At 43.8% G+C, this 23136-nt stretch overlaps 1 protein-coding gene across 2 annotated transcripts; it reads right to left on the minus strand.

Moving 5' to 3' along the window:
- Window positions 1–1954: 1954 nt before the first annotated feature.
- On the minus strand, window positions 1955–20727 carry LAYN (layilin). Of its 2 annotated transcripts, XM_012729936.1 has the most exons (8): window positions 20529–20727; window positions 19914–19940; window positions 17428–17725; window positions 13554–13711; window positions 11420–11452; window positions 10757–10840; window positions 8252–8354; window positions 1955–6602 (listed from the first exon to the last, which is right to left on the minus strand). In XM_012729936.1, the coding sequence occupies exons 1-8, from the start codon at window positions 20611–20613 to the stop codon at window positions 6239–6241; spliced, it is 1152 nt and encodes a 383-aa protein (XP_012585390.1). In that variant the 5' UTR covers window positions 20614–20727; the 3' UTR covers window positions 1955–6238. The 2 variants fall into 2 exon arrangements, with proteins under 2 accessions (XP_012585390.1, XP_004688903.1); XM_004688846.2 differs by lacking the exon at window positions 19914–19940.
- Between the last annotated feature and the right edge of the window lie 2409 nt (window positions 20728–23136).

Consider the following 23136-nt stretch of genomic DNA (forward strand, 5'->3'; position numbering starts at 1 on the left):
ATTGTTTTGCATGTAGTGGTCTAGTTTCCCTAACTTCATTCCTTGCAGATTGTCTTTTCTCCAGTGTGTCTTTTTGGCTTCTGTGTTGTAAATTAATCAACCGTGTGTGTGTGTGTGTGTGTGTGTGTGTGTGTGTGTGTTTCTAGGCTCTTGATTCTGTTGCATTGATCTGTGTGTTTGTTTTATGCCAATACTATGCTGTTTTGATGACTATAGCTTAGCAATAGAGTCTGAAAACAGGGAGTATAATGAAGAAGATCTCTCTACTAAAGTACAATCTGATCAAGTAGTGCCCCTTTAAAACACTTGAATATCTTCCCCATAGAGTTTGGAATTGTAGCAGTGAGGGTCTTGATAGGAAACAGAATTTACCCCAGATGGTCCAAAGGAAGAGACTTTAATGAAAGTACTACTTGCAGATGTACAGATGGGGTCTAGGAAGCAAACAACGAATGGTAAGACAGCCAGAGACTAGCTACAGAGGAAGCTGTCACCACTGCTAGGGTTGATTGGAGAAGGACGAAAATTTGTGGCACATAGTAAAAACTGGAGGGGGGGCAATTTGTGGAGCTTTGCTGTAGAGGGTACAACTATCATTATAGATATGATACCAAAGCACGAAGGGAAGAAATACTGTGACCGTTCATCTTTCCTGCCCATATGTCACCTGCTAGAGATTCCCATCATCCAAGTTATATGGGGAGCCAGCTGGCAAGGTGTTGGGTAATACAGTCTGTAAGTCAGCTTGCTGGGATACGGAACAGTGTAGAACAGGGTGAGGGTAGGAGGAACACATTGCAAATGATGAATAATCAGTGCAGGGATCCATAAAATAATATCTGGATTACTGAACAGTATTATTACAAGGACTAAATAAAGAGAAGTATGTGAATGTAGTTGTCAAGAGTTTGTGCTCTGAAAATTAATATCCTTTCTTGTTTTTCATATACTAGCCCCAGGTGGGGGATAGATGTTAGACAAGTATTTGCTAAACTAGTTCTAGTATTTTTCTTTGGGCCATTATTATTTCTTGTAAGGAGAAACATCAATGGTGTTTCTAAGCCTCTCCCAAAGAGAAGAACCCCCTTCTTCATCAGACTTGGCATCCTCTTATTCTTTTCCTTCTTCCCATTTTTATTTATAAAAATGTACAATGGAAACTTTCAATTTACATTAAAAATAAAATGATATCGTGAACCTCCATGTTTCTCTCATTAACTAGAAAAAAGCAACAATTTGTTAATCTTTTTTTATGTACCCATCGACCTTTTTGCTAGTTAGCATATCTTAAAACAAATCCCAGATCACTCTACTGTATAGCTTTAGAACTGAGAAGGCCTTTGATTTTTCATAACACCATCATACCTGTTATTACTCCTAATAAAACCAAAGACATGACTTTAACTTTAATGCTTCCTTCATGTTCAGTTTTTCTAACTGCCGCAAGGTATCTTCTTTTCTGGTTGTTTTGTTCATATCAATATTCAAACAAGTCCCACATCTGTAATTCCTTTTGGTTAAAATTACCTTGAAGGCAAGCTGTGGTAACCACTGGGTGTGGGGCATTTAGGGGCCACCCTTGCAGGAAGTATGCCCTCCTATGTTCTCTTTATCACACACGCAGAAGAGGCAGCTTCACATCCTAATTGCTGACAGTCTGCAGCCTACCCAGTGGGGCTGAGTCTTTTTCTTTGAACAGGGGGAGGGGACGAGTGGGTGGGGTATCTGTCAAGGATGACAAGTTGCAGGGCCAATTCCAACTCATTCAAGCCTGTATCCATACCTTGTGCGGGTGTGGGTATGTGTGAAGCAGTGAGGACAGATGTGCATGGGGGTGGGGGTGGGGATGGGGGCAGCACCTCAGCATTAATCTTACCTAACTGATCTCAGCCTTTAATAAAATCAGCTCTGAGAGATTCTAGGTCCTAGCAAAGACAAAGAAAGAAACTAGTACCAAGCTCTTTGTCCCCTTTATTTTACTGGTTTCTTCAGAGTCAAAGAAACATGACTGAAATTCACACTGAGCTAAAGAGCGAGTTTACAGGTTATTAAATCCAACCTTTCAATCAGTAGGAGGTCCCTCTGGTAATAAGAACTAACACCTTGACAGCATGTGGTCTAAGGGCACCAAACAGCATCTGGAGGCTCTAAATACTCCCCCTACCAGGGGTCAAGTAGCCTCTGTGGGAGCCTCTTCAGGCATGGAAAAACCTCCTGTTCTCATTGTTAGCAGGTCCCCTGTTCATGTAAATCCCCCCAGCTGCTGAGAGTTTTGCCCTGTGTTGCTCTGCAGAGTGTCACATTTGTGGTGGTGGGGGTGGGAGAGGGTATATAAGGCCACATAGCTGGAAAATGTTCTTTAATTGACAGTCGAAATGCTACAAATTATTGCTGCCTCAGTACAATTAGATTAAAGTGTACAGGGGTAATAACAGCTAATATTAATTTGTACTTATCACATGCTGTGTTTCCTCCAACAGTAATAATAAAATACCACAGCCGGGGTTGCTTAAACACCAGAAATGTATTGTCTCACAGATCTCAGGGCTGGAAGTCCAAGATCAAGGTGTTGGCAGGGTTCCCTCTGAGCACTGCCAGCAAGATTCCATTTCAGGCCTGTTGCCTAGTTTCTGGTAATGTACCAGCAATCTCTGGCATTCCTTGCATCTCCAACCCCCCCAACCCCCCCAGTTTCTGCCATCCTCATCGCAGGATATCATCCCTATGTGCCTATCATTTGTCCTGGTCTCCTTCTTTTGTAGGGATATCAGTCCTTGGATTAGGACCTACTGAATACTATTCAAGTTACTAATTAGGTCTGCAATGACCTAGCATGAAAAGTGGTCACATTTTGCGGTACTGGGTAGGACTTTAGCCTAACTATGAATTTTGGACGACATGATTCAACATGTGCCAGTGTTTTTCATGTATTTTGTTAAGTACTTAATGTTATCCTCATTTTAAAGATGAAGAAATTGGGGTCTAAATAGTCTGATAGCTTGTTCAAGATTGCTCAACCACTGAGTAGCAGACACACGATTTAGAACATAGACACTCTTACTTCCAGAACACAGGATTTTTAACAGCTTCACTGTACCATCTTATTTCTCCTATTATTTTTACTTTCCCTAGCCTTATAGTGGCAGAAATTACTTGTTAGAAACTAATGAGCAATTAAGAAAAAAAATTTTGCTAACCTAACATTGCCATCTAGTGGTGAAGACAATTAAAGTTAGCAAAAGTTGCTTTACGTTCAGCGCTCACGGGTTTGCCTCCTACTTGTGCCAGAACAGTGCAGCTATTATGAATTCTGCTTGATGTGCTTTGAGCCAAACACAAAGCACATGAGTAAAAAACAAGGGCAGAACAGTCCAAACTCTGAACTACTGACAAGATCTAGTTTTTTCTGATTAAAACATATAACCCACCATAGAAAACTCTTGCATACACATTCTATGATAGTATATATTTAACAGCTCTAATTTTCTGAAACCTACAACTGTTTTATTCTATTTTGAAAAACTGGTTTCTCCTAATGCCCTTGCTTTGATGACTCATTCTAGACACGGTTTCTGCTGTTCAAACTCAGGATTCAAAAATACGTTACTATTAGCAGTTGCTAACCATTGGCCACTGTTTGACAATGTTTTTGTTGCTTTTCCATCTCTGGGCATGCAATTTCCGAGCACCGTTCTCTAAAGTCTGCTCTCCACCATGAGGTACATGACTTAGAAGTAATGTGGGTATAACATGCTCCTGATTCCCCATTCCTAGCTACCACGCCCCCTCACATCCCCGGGCACAGATACCTACCTTCCTCTCATTTATCTAAATCTCCAGGATCCATATTTTCGGGAACAGAAAAGAAGGGCAGTAAAAGACAACAGAAAGAGCTGCACACAATTAAAAAAAAAAGCAACCCTCAAATTACAGTGACTTCTCTTGTATTCTGATGTGTCTTCTTTTCCCCATTAGGATATAAGCTCCATGAGATAGAGAATCTTACCACTGTCTAGCAACTTGCATACACGGTTCCCGACACCAAGAAGGTGTGTTTAAACTTTTCTTGGATGAGTGATCGAATGAGCAACATGATAAAACAAGGTCATTACAGCAGCCATGTTGAGAAATATACATAGCCTGTGCCCAACTTCTTTCCGCCTTAGCGAGAACTGACTGTGTTCCATCTTAGCATGGTGTGTGGTACATAATAGGTATTCAAGAAATTCTTTTAAGTAGAGAGTCCTAAGGAATTACATGGTACATTCATTTCCTCTGTTGTATATGTCACAAAGGGAAAAGAGGCTGGGGACTGTGCTTCTAAGGGATGAAACAGTTTCGCTCAATCTTCAAATAACCCCTGAATGAATAAACTATCAATGTTCAATTTGAACATAAACACTGAACATTTAGCCAATGTTTATAAATTAATGAAATGTTGTCAGAGACAGAAATGGAGTTGGATAAATTCAGGCTAGTAACTCTGAGGAGGAAAAGGAAATAGAATACTTTAAATCCAGGGGAAGATTGTGTGTAAACAGACAAAGCACTCTGTGAGCTCCATGGAGATAACACATCAGCCACAAAAAAGATGTTCGTGGCTGACTCTGATTGCAGGCTGAAAAAGGGGTCCTCGATTCAACTTTTAGTGACTTGATTAAGTTGTTAAGACAACTCACCAACTTCTGTTTATCTGTTACCATGCTTCTTCCTTTTTCCTAGGCAGTGGGAGTGCTTTTCAGCAAAAATAATTCAGTTACCTCCTATGTGTTTGATAAATAAATCTAACCAGATTTTCAAATCGACATACTCAGGCTGTTTTCCATCAAGCTAAAAGATGAATTGTTCATCTGACCAACAAATAAGCTTATGCTCTGTTGGGTGTAGGAGGTGGGGGTGTAGGATTCCTGCCCTCAAAGAACTTGTTGTGGGACAGAGGCCAAAGCAGAGGGGCACAGGATAAGGAGGCCATACAGGTGGCCTGATGCTATGATGAAAGATCCTAGAGCCAGCAGGTCTGAAACAAAATAGGACCTCGGGCAGTTTAGAGTGATTATTGCTTCAGAACACATGATCACTGTTTATGCTGGAAATGTACCCCACAAAACCTGCCTCTCCACAGCAGGTATAAATGATGTTTTGTTTCCTACACACCATTCTTTGCCATAGTCGCACAGGTAATTGGCCCATGGTTACAGCCCACCACATTCTAGACTATTCTTACCCAGCGTAGTTAACTGTCTAGTTTAGGACTCCATATGGAAGCAAAGTGGCAAGCTATTCAAAAGTAAGATAGATGAGATGTGGGTAAATTAGATTACTAAGCTGATAAAGGGAGGCTGATGGTGATTTAAATAATGACATAGACCTTCATTGTATGAATGACTGATGTCAGGCCCAGAAACTTTTCTTTGGATTTGAGTCCAAAGCATTTGAATGAGTTGGCTCCCTAAAACAAAAGGTTATTAATAAAATGTTATTAATAAAAATGATGTAGCGTGCTGTACATGGCATAAACCAATGTAAGAACTTGCAGTATCAAGGCTGGGAACGTGAGCCTCCACCTTGCTACTACCTTACTTCTGCTCACGACAGCACCGGCTCAGGAAAGCCAGCGTGGGCCGGTCAACTGGTTAGAATTGAGACTCAAATTCATTTTTTGTTTCTAAAGTATTTCTGAGTTGGAGATTTCTAAGTATGGCTGTCAGGAGAAAGAAAAAAGGGTCCCCTGAGGCCACTGCAGAGGAAGGGCTGCAGACACAGACTGACCAGAGTTCTGCTTCCTGCTTTTGATTTGATTTCTTTGCAAAAAAAGAAACAACAGATAAGAGTTGCTGATGTGCAGCCCTGCCCATGATTCCGTAATTTCTGTCTCTTTGTGATCTTGTCCTCTGCCCTGGACAGCAAAATACAGGCCACGGTCATAGGCCTTGCAAGCCACAGGGCTACCACCTTTTTCCTGCTCACAATCGCACAGGCCCTGGGAAGCCAGATCGAACCAGTCAGCTGACGTTTGTTTTCTACTCTGTGCCAGGCTCTTGACAAAGTGCTTTCTTATAGGTCAGGTTGGGCGAGAAATACGGCCCAAACTTAGGAATCCAAAAGGACTAGTGGGACCCACATGTGTACCCCTGGACCCTGTGTGAGCAATGCCATAGATCTGCATGTGTTCCTGATAGCATATAGGAGAATTTTATCTCTCTTTCCTTTCCCATTCTTCAAGCTTTCCCCAGGCGCCTTAATAGCCATATATTTCATTTTCCACCCATCCAGACTCCTTGCTCCTCCCCATTCGTTCTGGGGAGAACTCGTAAATATCATTGGTCACAAAGCCACTCTCCACACTTGCCAGAGTCACGAATCCGCTTTCAGATGGGTTTACAGCCATGTTGTCATAGTCATAAGACAAGTCATCGGGTGTGGCTTCTCCTGAACACACTCGGAATGAAATGTTCTTCAGGTCTGGTCGAGTCTCAGCTAAGTCAGCTTCACTTTGTTTTCGTATAACATTGTAAACCTCGAGGTCGGGGCTGTTCCCTTGGTGAGCAGTGGGCCAGATGGTGTGTGGCTCCTTTGTGCTGGGGTCAGGCTGCTCCCATCTCCTAGGAGGACAGAAAGCCAGGGCTGAGTATTTTAGACAAGGGGATTGCTAGCATGCTGGGGCTTCCTGTGCAGGCCGGAGGGAGCCATCCCAGCAGGCATACATGGACTTTCTCCCTGCCTAAATTTACAGGCCCTTGGGCTGCAGCAGAAATAAGATAAGAAAATGATGCTGCATCCAGAGGCTGTGCATCTATCACTCCCTGCTAGCAGAGTATAGGACAGGGGTCCCAAGATACCCCAGCGCATTCATGAATTGAACTGGGTGAGGAATCATACTCCATCTAAAGAACTCACCAGTGAAATTTAGCCTGTCCTTCAATTATGAATGTAGGCAATAGACCAGAGTAGGATCAGTAGTATCCTTGCTATGATTACTGACAGAAATCAGATGTTTTTTTTTTTTTATCTCATATCACAAGTTATGTAGAGGCCTTAAAATATGTCCTGCTCACTCTACATCAAAATTATAGCAACTATAACTGCCACTAAATAAAGACATATTATTAAAAGAAGCATGTGTAGTACTGTGGCACATATTCACGAGTGGAAAGCGTGGTTAAACTAGCAGATGTATGACCGCTTCCCTTGTAACCCAATGCATTTTATTTAATGCGTTAAAAAATATAATTCTGGGAAGAGCTCCATGGACTTCACCAGACTGCTACAGGGTCTTTGGCACAAAAGAGGTTCAAAATTCCTAAGACAGAGAAACATATTCCCAGATGATGGTGGGGCACTAAATAGAGAAAGTAAGGAAGGGGAACTGGAGAATGAACTGTAGAGTAACTGGAAAATACATTTGTAATTTTTTTGAACAGAATTCAATATTTTTGATGAAAAAGAAATAAATAATAAAAATGATAGTAATGATAGCTGACATTTTCTAATGTTTACTAATGCCCATTCTGCATGTATTTACTGCTTAAGTCCTTATCATAATCCTGTGAGGAAGTTATTATTAAATGTAGCTTCTACATTGGAATCTTACCAGCTCATCTTAAATTTTTCATTCAAAGGAATCTAATTTTAAATTAGATCTGGGTTTTCCTGTTGTATAGTGGGAATCCCAGTCTCCTTTCATGTATTCCATGATGGGGAATACAAGTTAACTGGGTACCTCCAAAGCAGTCCCATGTAATTCATAAATAGAGGTGCTCTAGGTGACTTAGCAGTGATTTTGTCACAATCTACACTTGCATAGTCACTGAACGCTCAGTTAAAATTTGTAAAGGATTTTGTTATTTCATTTTGAATTAGGTGGCTCGGTTTCAGACATTTATTAGAATTCTTGGGAACAGTTCTTTTTCATATTATTCACTATTCATTCCCTCTCTCACACAAGACTTGAGTGAGAACATACATTCCCAAGAGCTGAGTGATGTGTGGAAACACAGGAAGTAGATGGCACAGTTTCACCCCTCGAATGGTTCAAAATCTCACACCCACACAAAACAAAAGAATGTAAGATCATACTCTTAATCACAACTTAGCACAAAAGCTTAGTACTTCTAAAAGCCCTGAGACACAGAGAAATTACTCCCCAATCTGCAGTCTCCATTCTCTTACATTCTCTTACTACAGCTTTTAGTGAAACAAACTCAAAGAGTTCAGAAGACACAGAGGTTTACACAATGAAGGAAGTACTTGCCTCCTTCTATAGATCCAAACCCAACAGATAGCTGTGGAGACCACAAGAAGAAGGGCAAGGGGGATGCTGGGTATTAAGATGTAGGCAAGATTCAAGGTAGTTCCTGAAAAGAAAAAAACACATGATCAGCATTGGTGATGTTTCCAGGTGCTTCCAGACAGGTATAGAAAAAGGTTATTAACACAGAGTATTTCAGAGTTCTTTCTATGGGACCAGATAGCAAAGTCTTCCAGTTGTAATAAATGAGTCTCCTATCACTCCCTTTATCTAAAGTATTAAAGAAATTTAAATTTTGGGGTCTCTTGCAAAATATCAGAAGGGAACTTTCATTAATTCAACTGTTTTCAGAGAAAAAGAGATACTTTTCCTCCCTTCCTTTCCTGTAACAAATTAGTGCTGGCTTTCACTCCAGAGACATAAAGGGCACTTCCCACAATGGGCCAAGGGGGTAGGAGGGAAAAGGAAACAAGCCTGAAGTCTCAGTTATTACCAGGACTTACAGCCCATGAATCAACCTGGAGATACTTCTCAGCGATTCTGACTAAGACTAGTAGATTCAGCTAGGCCCGTGAACAGTGACCGTGAAGAACACTCAAAGATTTGGAACTGGAGGGGATGAAATAAATTAGAAGGAGAAAGATAAGTAGTGATGGTTTCACTTACACATGGAACACAGAGAAACAAAACAAAGGATCATACAAAATCAAACCAATAACAAACCCTAGAGATATTACTGAGGAATTGAAGCTGCCAGAAGAGAGGGAGGAGGACAAAATGGGAGAGGCCTAATGGTTGGTGGTGGAGGACTATGGGTACTGTGGTGGTGGGTGTGGTGTGGTAACATACACCTGAAGGGTGTGACCCTACAGTGTTCTAAAATAATGTTACCTGAACAACAACAAAAGAAAACAAGGCCTGCCATCCTGACTTTTCCTTGTCTTTTAAGATTTAGAACCAGAGACATTTTCCCTAATTGTTTTTGAGAGGAATCAAGGATTGAGGACTGCTCCTTTTGCTACTTCTACTGGTTTATAATTCCTGAACACCTAGATGCTATTGCCTTTTAATTCCCCACTGTGAGGCTAAAATCCTAAAACTAAGCATAGAACAAACAGAAACCTAAAATAAAACCCCACTTTAAATACCATCACAGTTATAATGAGCAGTTCAGTACTGCCCACCTTTAAATATATATATATATATATATATATATATATATATTCTTTCAAAAAAGCATCTTCATTTATTTGTTGGATAACGATTAATCTGACTTTTTTTTTTTGTCTCTGGTTCCTGAGAGGGAGATTCTTTGGAATTTCCCAAGTGACAGTAGTGACTGTGCTGTTCAGGAGTGGCTCAAGTTCATATCAGAGTTTATTCCGAGGAGATGTCTCAGGATGAAGGCTGATGAGGAGGGAGCGCGATCTAGAGATCAAGTTTGATTACATGGCCAACAATCAGCTCAGTCATGTAATGACATCTCAGTAACATCTCTGTACACCAAAGCTCAACGGAGCTATCTGATTGGTGAACACACTTATGGACCGGGAGGGTGATGATGAATTCACAGGGAGAGGACACAGAAGCTCCCCATTTTCAGGACCCTCCCAGATCTTATTCTCTGTGTTTCTTCACTTATCCGGTCATAGTTTGTATCCTATATAATAAGGCATAATCATAAATTCAGTGTTTTTCTGAGTTCTCTGAGTTGTTTTAGTGAATTATTGAACTTGAAGGGATTGTTGGTGTCCTCTGGATTTGTAGATCAGAATTGTGGATGTCCTGGGAATCTCTGAACTTGAACTTGTAGCTGATATCTGAAATGAGGCCAGTCTTGCTGGGGACTGAGCTCTTAACCTGTAGGGTCTAGTCTCAAAATTGGATTGCAGTATTGCAATATTCTAGTTCATCTTATAGATGCAGTAATGCTTTCAGGCACGTGAGAAAGCTATTACTTTCATTATGCAAATAATGAAAGCACAGAGAAATTAAATGACTTCAAAAAATTGATCAATGAGAAAAACCCAGGTTACCCCTCTTGAAACTCAGGGCGAGAGTCAAGGTCGAAAGTTCATTAGCACCACCCATTAGACATTTTTTCCATTTTACCTGTTTGCTTCACTAGTGACTATTAATCATGGACGTTATGCTTCTGGTTCGAGTCTGTCTGCTCTTAGTTTTCTTTATCCAATCTCTTACTCCTTTCTTTTCTCTCTTTAATTCCCCTTTTCCCTCCAGCCCCCACTGCAACTTTCAGGTGGTTCTGGAAACTCAGTGTTCATGCAGATTTTTCATTTCCTGTCTAGTCAGATCTCTCCCCAATGTCTTAGGATAGCCCCATCTGCATGTTTCACTGATGAATCAATGTAACATTTAACAGTTTTTGCAAAGTCACACATACACGATTAGCTCCGCTTTTTTTAAAGTAGCTTTGGGACAAAGCAAAGTAGGGTAATCTAGGATGCAGAGTCCCATTATCTACTCTTCCCAGGTTCAATACATAACCTTTGTTTTCTTCAAATGTTTCTTTGGCATCTTCTTTCCATGTGTCTCCGGGAAGCATGGGTGTTCTTGGCTCTGTACCTGTACCTGGAGAAACATATGGACTTGAGAACTTGGAGAAAGGCATCATAATCCAGATATTCTCTGGCATCCTACCAAAAAGCAGCAACTATGTGACCAGAGCCATTTATAAACATAGAAATGTTAAGGCTTATTTGCTGACCTAGAGGTTTAATTCTTCCTGATGAGACTTTTGCTGCCAAGAATCAGGTACTGAAACAATCAACAGGCCACTGGCATCAAGAGACATGAAGTAGTGCAGTGCCCAGGAGAAGGCCTATAACTCACTTCTGGAACTATCAGTCACTAGTTTGGCTTCCTTCTTATCTTACGAGATCGAATAGTCCTTTTATTGAGTCAGTAATGATGAGTAATACCCCTAATGAATTTGTAACTGTTACATATTTCAGCTTTGAGAGAAATAGGCAGCACTACAGAGTTAGATTCAAGAGCTACTTATTGTGCCATATACCTGTGCCAGTGGTCTCAATTAACACCAGTGGCTTTTCAATGGAATAACCTAGTTTAAAGAACCTATGTTCTGAACCTATGAAGAGAGGCTGTGAAATAGCCCAAATAAATCCAAATCTCAAATGACAGGCTTACCTCCTGGCCTTGTAGAAGGAGCTATTGGTTTCTCTGTAGCAGAAAGAAACAAAAATGAGATAACTAAATTTTCATGCCATATTAATAAAATTAGCCAAAGATGGTATCTGTTTATTTGCTCATACATAACCACAGTACAGACCAAAAGATCAACATTAATAATTCTATTAGCTGATCTGCAGACCTTATTTATATTCTTCCAGTTGTCCTAATAATATCATTTCTAGAAAAATCACCATCCTCATAGCCCAGTCCATGTTCCTCTTACTTGCTATGAGAGGAGGTAATATTTAGCCTGAAATCGAAAGGTGAGAATGAAGTGACTGGGAAAGGGGGGAGGATGTTGCAAGCACTAGAAGTAGCAATTAAGAGCTCTTGGGGGAACTTCATAGAGGGCAAAGGGGATCGGGCAGGGGACAGGAGCAAGAGTTTTCAGAATTAAGGTCAGAGAGCCCAGGGTTTCCTTGTGTGCATTCTTTTATAGCACAGACTTAGCTGGAGGATGGGTAGTCACGTCCAGGCACTGTGCTCATTTTTCTTCATGTGCCCCTGCCCCTGCTGGGCCTGTATTCTGTCCTCCGTGTCCTGGGCTTGACCTTTATGGATGGTGTCCTTAGGATGCCCTTGTCCTTTGGCCTCTGATTGCACTTGATGGATGGAGGCAGAAACAGGAATTGAGAGGGCAGAAGTAGAGAGAGGTCCTGGGATTTATTCTCTTTGCCCCCTTTCCAGTTACCAAGGTTGATAGTAGCTCATCCTCTGGCTATGTCACTCCTGGGTGGCTCTGCCATGACTCCAAGTTTTCTTGAAGTTCTGCTAATCATTCTGTCCCCTTGCTCCTCAAGACTAGGAGCTAGTCCCATGATAGCTAGGCCTTAGCAAGCCACCATCTCACAGTCTGCCCATCCTTCTGCAGATGCCCTATAATCCTCTCCTCCTCAACTCCTCTGAGTGAATCCCCTCTGGGATTCAGGTACTCAGTGAAAGTAATAACAAATATGATTTAAAAACAAACAAGCCAGGTTTGAATTTCAAAAATAAAAGGCTTGGAAGTATCAAAATCTCACACTTAAAAAATGTTTAAGAAGTATGACATTTTAAATCATGACACTAGTAGGAGAGTTGACAAGTGCTGGAAAACCAGCTTGTGACAATGCCTTGCTTTCATTTCTTCAGTAAAGGGGGCCCACTAAACCAGCTACAGTTTCTGTAACCTCTTTCCTGGAAACAACCCTCTTTGGTGGGCGAGGCCAGGTCTCTAGAAAGAGTTCTTCTGAGAGGGTGAAGAAGGTGAAAAAACACCTTTTAGTAGCACAGTCACGTACAAACAACATGCGTACAAACAACTGCACAGTCACATACAAACAATTAAAAATGATAGGATTATCTACTCTCTAACCAGATCTAACAGAGGGTTCTATTCCTGTTAGGAAAGGATGCAAAATAGGGGCCAAGCATTTCTCTTTAGGAAGGTGAGAAACTTCAGGAACAGTTCACAAATCACTTAGTGTTTAGCTCCAAGTCAGTTATCATGGAGGAGTTTGGGACATTCTAGCAGAGCGAGACTGGGCTCATAGCCACTTGAAAACCTCTAACAAACCTAGAGGCAAGTGCCAGTTGAATTTGCAAGGCATATATTCGGGATGACAAGGGAATGTAAAGCTGGTGTCTGCCCAAACTAATGAAGCTGGAGTCATTATTCTGACTCCTTAAAGCCCCAGAAAACAATCTTATGGTGGTTAGAAGAATTGCAGCTACAATGGGCAGCTTCCTTTCATCTTTGTTTTGTATTGCAAGCACCCACAGTCAACCTCACATACGGAAAGAATACAAACTTGTGATTGTCCACTTACAGGACATTTTGTTTCCCGAAATTGTCATAATTCTTGCTCTATCTTACACAACTTAGATTCTTTTCTCCAATCCTTCAAACAGCATCTACCCTTACATTGGTAGAATTACACTCATGAGGTGTTACTACAGTTCCCTTTATGAGAATTCCAGACATTTCATATTGCCACAGTTGCCATAAAGTTTTCCAGGGACCACATAACATATTTTTGGAGCTAGCAGCTGCCTATGGAATGAGAAGAGGATGAAAATCTGGTCATAAGCTTGGGAGAGGATTCATTACCATCAGAATATTTGCAAATGAAATTGTTTTTCATGTTGCATCGGTCATCATTCCATTGGAACCTGTAGGGGCCCCCGATGCCAGCAGGTGCTGATGGCTGATGGTACATGACCACGCAGACCTCACTGCCGCAGGAAGGCTCATCCACATACCAGTTCCTGTAGGAAAGGGGTCAACAATGGAGAAAGATACCCCAAGACTTGGAAGCCTTCTCCCACCCAGGACCCTAGAGCCACAAACTGAAGATTCTGCTTCAGAACATGATGCAGAGATTAGGAGGAAGTACTGCCAACCAGCTGAAACACACACTGTCTACTATGCACATCACAGTAAATCATCTGGCATTTGCTACAACCTCTTTGCAAGGAGGGGTAGATTGTCCTCTGCTGCCTGTAATGTAATTATGAGGAAGAGCAGCCAGCAGGGCCAGTCTGGAGATCTTTTCTTTCTGGCTTTTTGCTAACTAGATTTTGTGTCTCTCTTTCTCATCTAGAAATCAAATGCACTGAGAAGAGGCATGGTTTATCTTACCCAGAGCTTGCCTTTCTCCCATCTCCTTATGTTTATCAACAGCCATAACTGCCTCCCTAGCCCTAGGAAGTAGATGGAGAATTCAAGTGCATGAGCAAGACATTTCAAATTATAGGGGCTGTCAAAGCAGCCCTTTGAGTGTGGACATGAGTAGCAGGCACTGGAAGTCTTTCCCAGTGTTTTGTTTGTTTCCACTTCACCAGGCTGATGAGCACTATCCGCCTCCACTGCCAGATTTCTTGTCTTTGTCTCACTAGTTTCTTCAGCAGCCTCAGTTTTACTATCCATTGATACTTGAAGCTAAATTGTGCTTCCACCAAATTGCATGTGTACATGCCAGCTTAAAGCCTGGGGTCCTCTAGAGAGTCTAATTGCTCTGAGCATCCTGTCCATATTGCCCACGTATTGTCTCAGGGCTAATTCATTGCCTGCCTGGTTGGTTACCTAACAGAGCTTTTTCCTCCAATCTTGATGCTCGGACAATTGATTTAGGCTTTGCTGCTCTACAGCTCTTATTAGAGCTCTTCCTTAGAGAGAGCTAAAGACAGATGGCCTCATAACACCCCCCAATCAGCTCTGATGGAGTCTTGTGTTGCTGTCCACCAACAGGAAGATCCTTTGCTGCAATCATGGGGGCGAGGAGGGAGGAGGAAGAGCCTGAGCAACAGCTGAACTTGCAGCACTTCTTGAACACTGTGCCTGGACACCTGGGGGCTTGACTGGGGCTGGGCTCTGCCCTTTCTTAGTTCCTCCAGCCCAATTTTCAACCCTCTTGGTAGATCCCCTATCTTGACTTGCTTACCTCTTTTCCATCCCATAGGCCTCATGGCTTTATGTTGTCCATTTCACAGACAGTAGGATGGATGGGATATTATCCCTGGCATCTAGTTTCTGGCCTTGAGCCAGCTTTCAGGAACTCACTAATAGAAGAGGCCAGCTCCTTAGGAAGGACCCTGCAACACCCTGCAGGTGTACAGGGTAATAATTTCCTGTTTTTCTCCCAGAAGGACCTATGGTCATTTATTAAAGAACCACCCACCAAGAAAAAGGGAATGCCCATATATTATAAGGACTAGAAGACACAGGATACAAGTTGACATCAATACCTGAAGACTTGAGGTATCCTCAAGACTACCCACTACAGGAAGAGCATTTTGAAGCCAGATTTTAAGTGGAGTTCTGGCCTGGGACCAGCTTATAGGGGGCCCTTCCAGTGGTCATTCCGTAGTCCCTCAGCATGGGAATTGAATAGATATATTTGTCAGTTGGCATAGTCCTGCTCTGTTTCCTTAGCTTATGGAATGAAAGCTGTAATAATGGAGAAGATTCAGTGGGAGCCTCTGAAACTGCACTCTTCCTCATTCTCTCCAAAAGATTAAAGAAGAAGCAATGTTTTATCCAGGGGAAGCTGAAAGAAAGGAGTTTCACCCTTACAGAGCTAGAGAATATGAGGGTGGTATTCTCTGTCATATCTCTATTGAATTCACTAGTCTTGCTTCTGCCCTAACCAACCAGATGCTGAAGAAAATGATACTAGAGTAACACAAACTCAAAAAAGTAGAAACCTCATTGCAGCTGCTGTGCCATATGGCATCTTGCCAGTGCAGGTTAACAGGCTCTGAGCACCTAGTGTGCCTATCTGGTGAATACATTCTTTTCCATCTGTACTAGGAAAAGAGTCACAAATGGGTTGCATTACTTCATGATGGGTAACGGTAGCCATTTGTGGTCTTGCCTTAAGACTGCATTGGTTTCTTACTGTCATAATATGCTGTAAAGAGGCCTTAACTTCCTAGACATTTGTGGAAAACCACAGTGGTCAACTTGATGCTGTCATGGTGCAGATTGAGCAAGAAGTGTGCAAGAACACTGCAGGTTTTATAAGGACATGCTCAGGAGGGCAGAAGACTCAGGGGACTGGCATATCATGAGGGGACGTGGGTGTCTAGTGATCTAAGGAATAGAACACCCCTTTCAAATAAAAGGGCAAAAGATCACATCTCACAATAATTTGGAGAAGGAATCCCAGCATCTAGTAGGCCTCTTCGGGTTCCAGGGGCAGTGTTGGTCTAGGCCTTGCCAGTTGGGCCTTATGATCCAACAGACCTATTATTAGAAGGATAAGTAAGTGGTAAAAATAATGCCATATAGAATTTGTGACTGGCCCCAATGAGAGTATCACAATCCAGGTCCTTAGGATTCTAGATCATCTGTAGCTGAGAAATAATCGCCATTTGCCAAACAACTCCTGACTTGCTACCTAGACATGGGGTAAGGGGAAGGGCCTTTCCAAGGTCATACTGCCCCTACCAGCTAGTGAGAAGAGTTTCCTTCTGTAGCTGTGGATGGAAAGATGAGAGTACAACTCCAGAGGGACGTCAGCTGTACCACAGCCCCACTCAGAGGTGGCTTTGACAGATCAAGAGGGTGAGGGGACATCCTTCAATGGCCAGAGCCTACCTGGTGTGCTCCTAGAGTTTATCAGAGGTTAGAGCATGTAAAGCGAAGAGCTGGATCAGCTGATCAGGAGGCAAAATCTTTTTCAAAAAGAATGGAAGACTAGGGATAAGGAGCTCTGGATGGAGTAATATTAATAGACAGATGGGAGTGGGTCTGAAGGATGAGAATCGATTGTTTATAAAAGCCCACCAGAATGCATGTGAATAGCACAGGAGAGGCACTTGACAGTCAGAGACACAAAATGAGGAAGGCTGCTGATGTCAGCCTCTCCTGCCTCAGGACTGTAGTCAGCACTGTTATCCGAAGGTTTGGGCAGTATCTCATCAGCGATCACAGGAACCTGGATAACATTTCATCAGAATAAGGCACCTATTTTTGAGGCATGTCCATGCCCCTGCATTCATTAGGGAAGGCAAATGGCATTGCCCTGGTGGCAGGGTGGTAGAAAATGAATGCATTTTCTGTAACTCAGGGGGGTATCTAAATCCTGCAAAACTATTGGCTTCTTTAGTTCCCCTCTGGGCCAATGCATTCAGTTAGATCCTGATGCTGACTTCTTGTCCATCCTCATAATTCCCTATAGTCTGGAGCCCTATCTGGAGTCTGAGCTCCTGTTAGACCTGAATATCTCACTGGGGTTCTAGGCCCACAGGCCAGATGACCAGAACCACTGACTTCAAGCCTTGCAAAGATTGTGCCACTAATACAGTATTTCTGGATAGAGGCTGAATCACCGCTGTGGCCACACTGCTTTGGTCTGGGCCTGTTCCAGTGTTGCTGTCCTCTCTGGGAGCTGCCTGGCAGAGCCTTCACTCCACTGATCTGCACTGTGCATACAGGCTGCCTCCATTTTGAGTTATGTCAAGTGGTTCCACACCCTTACCTGAACGTGGATGTGCAGCCATCGGTCCAAGCATAAAGGTCCTGGCAGGCCGTGCCATTGCTCTCTTTCTCCTCATGCCTCCTGAGCCCGATCCAGAAATCACCATCAGATGCCAGGAGGCTTTCGATAAACTTTTCTATCAGTCTCTGCTCAGCTTCAGACTCGATGCTGACGAGCTGGCCCCCGTCCCTCAAGCAGGCTGTTTTGGCTTCCTCAAAGTTCAGTCTTCGGGAAGCATCGTGGAAGTAAATGACTTTATAACAAGGCCTCTGTGTTCCTCCTCGGCAGACTCGCTGCCCTAGAGAAAAAAGAATTCACCCTATTTCAGTGCTCTTCTCCAACCCCTCCCTTGTATACCAGGGCAGGCATGCTTGGTGGCATGGGAATGGAGCTATCCCTGGGCAGGAATTCTCACCACTCATCAGGGGGCTGTTACGATGTTGTTAGGGTTCTTAGAGCAAATTAAAACCCAGCATGGGCAGGCAGTGATTTGAACTTGAATTTAGTCAATGCTTAAATTGTGTAGGGACCTTGTGCTCAGTTCCATTACAGATTCTTGAAAGCAGACATTTTTTCTTGTTACAAGAGAGGTGGATGGAGATTATGGTTTTAGAAACAAAGCTTTTTGCCGCTAGGGGGTCTTGGGAGGACAGTATGGTTTAAAGTGAGTGAGCTCTGCTTGGTGGATCCCTTAGATAAGTCTGACAAATTCAAGTCAGTCCTGGGCTCCTCCAGCCTGAAGCCTCTGCCTAAGGAGCAGGACTGAGAATCCACCCCGTCTGTGGAATAAGAAGCTCAGAACATCAGATCCATGGAGTCTCCTTGTACTTATCTTGCAGCTGAGGCTTACCAAACTCTTACCCGTACCCCGCTATGCTAAGGGCTTTCATATTTACATGCTCACATTCTAGCTCTTTGAGCTCTCATAATAATTCCTTGACACAGTGTCCATGTCCCACTTTACTGAAGAGAAAACTGAGACAGAGAGAATTAAGTAATTTGGCTATGGTCACATAGCTGTCAGTTGCAAAGCTCTGGTCAGAACCCAGATCTAATTACAAAATCACACTGAGATGCTCCCTACTCCCCATTCCACAGGCTTAGGTTGCACTGGGAATCCCGAGCTGTGACTCCTCTGACTGACACCTGAAGGGCTGAACAATGTCTCAGATAAATGGGTGGGCTTCCACTGAGGTGGGAATACTGAACCTTCCCCTAGCACACACCACTCTGGCTTACATCCAGCTGCTTAAAGCTTGCTGGACCTGAAAGACTAGAACACTAGTCTTTTTTTCTGTCTTTGTGTATTGAGTATACCTTGGGTCTAGCACAGTGCTAGGGGCTGGCGGCAGAAGCAAATGCCAGTTCCTACCCACAGGAGCACACAGCCTTTGCCAGGAGAGGGCCAAATTGTGAGCTTTGGGTGTGAATTTCTGCAACAGAGTGAGGAGGGAATGATTTTGGTGTGGGAACCTCTTCCTAGTACTCATGGAATGTTCTCATTTTCTTAACTTGTTTTGCAACTATGTAGAGAGCCGGACAGCATTCATTATTTTCAAACTGTCCAGAATGTAGGGCAAAAGACTACAGACTATTAAATGCTTTTCAATGCTTAATGGAGACAGCACATACAGGTAATCCAGAAAGCTCTTATGAATTCGTATTTTCTATTTTCCCCTCATTGCTTTGATTAATTCTCAGTAAACACCAAGTTGTAAGAGTTTTGCATCTTCTCTCTTTTCCTACCATTCTTCTGCTATTGCTAAATAGAAAAACTAATGGGACTGTTCCACCCGTGAAGCAGGATATTCTTACCAAGAAGGTAAGCCAGGGAGACTGGGGTCATTGGCCAGAGAGGCTGTGTTGGGATATCACCTTGGAGGAAGACTGGGCCAGCCCTGCTTCTGTGATTTCTTAAAGACGGTTTCAAATCAGGCAGCAGAGAAAAATATGATCCCCAGGAACTCTAACCTGGACATCAGCATAATGTAAACTGCAATTAACTTTGCAGGCAGCTCTCACTCTTCTACGCTGGATTATCGAGGGAAAACATAACACCTTAGAGCAATTTCCTGTACTGTCCAGCCTCGTCACACATCCCAAGCCAGCTGGTAAATGCCAGAAAGAGGGAGCTGGAAGGAGGCCCAGGCTGCATCTGGTTCCCCTGGCTTCAGGAAGTGTCCTTCTCTTCTCCTGGGTAGGAAGGGGAAGGGCAGGAGGGCCTCTGTTCCCCAAGACTAAGGACAGAACACATGCAGTCCTAACCAAACTGCCCTCCCCCGTTTTTGCCCTGGGTGCCCCACTCCCAGCCCCAAACCCAACTTTAGTTTCTTTCAGCCAGCTTGGCAAGCGGGAATCGAGAAGTGGAGGTTTCATTCTCCTCCATCTTCTCTTGGCCAGGGGGCTGAGATAGAGATGGGACAGTCCTGCCTGCTCCCCAACCATACAGAACAAATGGAAAAAAACAAGAAGCCAGAGCACCCTACCTCTCAGCTCCAAGTCCGAGGCTGAGGCTGCGTGCATAGGCAGGGCACGACAGGAGGAAGGAAACAGAGAGTCATTCCCTGGGCCAGGCGGGGCTTGTCCTGCGCCAGCTAAGCTTCTTTCCCGTACCCATTCCAGGCTATCCGCCCCCGAAATAACAGGCAGGGTTCCCACGGGCAGCCTATCCAATATCTCCGCGATTTCCCAGTGGACAGGGCTGGGAATTGGTGAGCCTGCCCTAAAGGGGTCTCAGGGACTCCTACCTCAGGGGAGGGAGTGGAAAGTTCACCTTCTGGGGCAGGTTAGCCCACCGCCCCACCTAATGTTCCTCCCCCAAAGCCCTGTGATTATGGTACAGGACAGACTCTGAGCTTACTGGATGCAAAGGAACCCCAGCGGCTGTCAGTAGCCCAGAGCTACTGCTGCCTTAAAAGTAGGAAGTGCTGGTGTCAACTATTGGGCTGGGGATGCTAACCCCACCCACTCCGTGGAGGGCCAGGGAAAAAGCTCCGGGCACTAAAGATAGTAAGCAGCTGCTGGGGTGCTTTGGGTGCATCAGTCTAGCTGGGTAACCACCCGGCTGGGTAACCAGCTGCTGTCCCGAAGCATACACTTACCGCTCAGCAGGCGACCAGCGGCACCCCAGGGCCCGGCAAGCACGGTGACCAGCAGCACCGCCCGCGGTGCCGCTCCTGGCTGCATGGCCCAGCTCGGGTGCGCCCTCGGTCCTTGGACAGCAGGTCGCTACTCTGACGGAGCTGGCGGGCAACAGAGTTGTGCACCGCGACGGCAACAGCGGCGGGAGCATCTCCTGAAGATCCGAAGGACCCGGCACTGGGAGGAGGCGGGAAAGGCAGGGAGCCAGGGACGGGTTGTCCCTCAGGCTCCCCCCACCCGACGTCACTGCAGGGAGGGCAGCCCTGCTGGCCGGCCCGCCCCCCATAGCCTTCTCCAGCGAGCTAGTGACGCCAGACACCCTCGCCGGCTGGAGGGGAAAGAGCAGAAACGGGGAGCCAGCGTCCCTGCCCACCTGGAGCTTCCCGGGAGACTCTGCATTTGTCTAGGGTTTAAGGCTGAGGAAAATCCTAGTCTAGCTTTTCTGCAGCTGATAAAGAGAGCACTGTAACAAAATCAGCAGCACATCTATCTGTAATCCCTGGCGGCATAGACAGATTCACCAGGATCCCTGGACTCTGCATGTGTCAGTGGCAGGAGCCATGCACCATGCATAGAGTCTCAGTGACAGTGTGCCCGATGGCCGGCATGTTTTGCCACAGTGAAAATAGCATAGAGAGGTGGCTAAGTTGTGCTGAGAGAAGAGGCGATCCCCTGCAACCAAGTGTCCCTGCAATCAAATACTGCTTTGCAGAACACATGCTGGAAGTTGGGAATGATTGTTCAGCCTTGGACTACAGGGAGGCTGACCCACCTTTCTCCCTCCCAGCTTTCCCCCAGAAGATAACCCTTTTTCCTCTCTAAAATCTTTCTGTACAACCCAGTCCTCAGTATGTGCTCCCTTGCCAACCTCCCAAATGTGTTAACATTTGCCTCTTGTGATAAATGTTTTCAAATATATTCAAATAGTGAGGTGTTCAAAAGGTATTAAGTAGGGGTGGGAAATCTGATTTCCTTGCTTTCCCTCTGTCTTGTTTGGTGTGATACAAAGCAGAAGCCCTATCTGGGTCACCAATTTCTGGTTTTAGTCTTAGTTTGAGTCATTTGCAATTCTAGACAAAAAGTCCTGAACACAGGCTGGGGTTATTTCAATGTCAGTGGATAACCCCCATCCCCATGCAGTGATGGGGAAGTTCCATCACTGCAGAAAACAGCAGCATTAGCAGAATGGGAATTGCCTTTTAAAGCAGGTCTTGATGTCTTTTATGTCCAAATTAAAATATATCCATTAAAGGAACTCGCCTGCATTGCTGGTGGGAATGCAAACTAGTACAACCACTATGGAAAACTGTTTGGAGGTTCCTCAAACTGCTAAACATGGAGCTTCCCTATGACCCAGCAATCCCACTCCTAGGTATCTACCCAAAAGACACAAAAACACTGATTCAAAAAGACACCTGCACCCCCATATTTATTGCTGCTTTGTTTACAATCGGAAAGACATGGAGTCAACCCAAACGCCCAAAAGTAGATGACTGGATTAAAAAGACGTGGTACATATACACAATGGAATATTACTCAGCAACCAAAAAAGAAAAACACATTGCTTTTGCAGCAACTTGGATGGAGCTGGAAGGGATCATGCTTAGTGAAATAAGCCAGAAAGAAAAGGAAAAATACCAGATGGTTTCACTCATAGCAGGAGTATAAAGGACGAGGGGAGAAAATAAAAATAATAATGAACAACTATATACCAGAGACATTTTACGTGGGTGGAGTGGGGTCCAGTATATGCCAAAGAGGAGGATGATGAGGAGCAGAGTTGCCTTAATCAGTCAGAATTGTGGGAGGCAGACCTGTCCCTGGTGCTATAGCCTGAAGCAAGCTGTCTGGCCAAACTTAAGGCCAGCTGAGCCCCAGCTCACCTGCAGACATGGGAACAATGATGAGTATTTAGTATATACATTTTGGTAATTGCACTGTTGCAGCAAAGCTAACTATTACATCTGGTGTGGGGAGGTATCAGCAAGGGAAAGCTGGCTGCCAGAAAACTCACAGATTAGCCTTTTTCTTGGTAAAATTAACTTGGTCTAGTGTCCAGTCCTCAGCTTGACAAGCTTAAACCCAATTCTTAAGATATTAATATATCTATTCCTTGCAATATATGATCATCAGGTAAATTGATGTTTGTCTTGGCCTGCTGAACACTCCCTTTCTCTGGGCAGGTGAGAATTTCTCAGGGAGCATGAAATCAGTACAAAGGGAAATTCAAAAGTTTAGATCCTGCTGAGTTCATCTTCATAGTACACGTGATAGTCATAATATAGATCAGATTTAGTACATATTACTACATAGTACATATTACTTGTCTGGCAAGTAATACATCATCTTGACAGGGTAGCTTTTATTGATAGTGCTGAAATGAGACTGTCAATTTATAGCTTTCTAAGTTTCTTTTCTAAGCCTAACTTTCTTGTGTTCAAAACACTTTTTCCTCCTCTGCAGTGTGGCAGAAACTGTTAGCTGTCCACCAGTATCCATTTTCCACTTATTTTAGTGATGGTCCCTAAATATGAACTAGGCTCCCCATTTAGACACCGTTTCCCAGCT

The sequence above is a fragment of the Condylura cristata genome, unplaced genomic scaffold (genome assembly GCF_000260355.1).
Source record: "Condylura cristata isolate star-nosed mole 26May11 unplaced genomic scaffold, ConCri1.0 scaffold00025, whole genome shotgun sequence".
Taxonomy (NCBI): Eukaryota; Metazoa; Chordata; class Mammalia; order Eulipotyphla; family Talpidae; genus Condylura; species Condylura cristata.

What these genes read in the sequence shown, in the direction of transcription:
- LAYN (XM_012729936.1), bottom strand. Translation starts at nt 20,613, where the DNA reads ATGCAGCCAGGAGCGGCACCGCGGGCGGTGCTGCTGGTCACCGTGCTT. An exon ending in GGCTGCACATCCACGTTCAG is followed by an intron (nt 13,712 to 17,427) that starts GTAAGGGTGTGG and finishes CCTTTCCTACAG; the next exon opens with GAACTGGTATGTGGATGAGC. An exon ending in AACATTTGAAGAAAACAAAG is followed by an intron (nt 8,355 to 10,756) that starts GTTATGTATTGA and finishes TTTTCTTTTCAG; the next exon opens with GAACTACCTTGAATCTTGCC.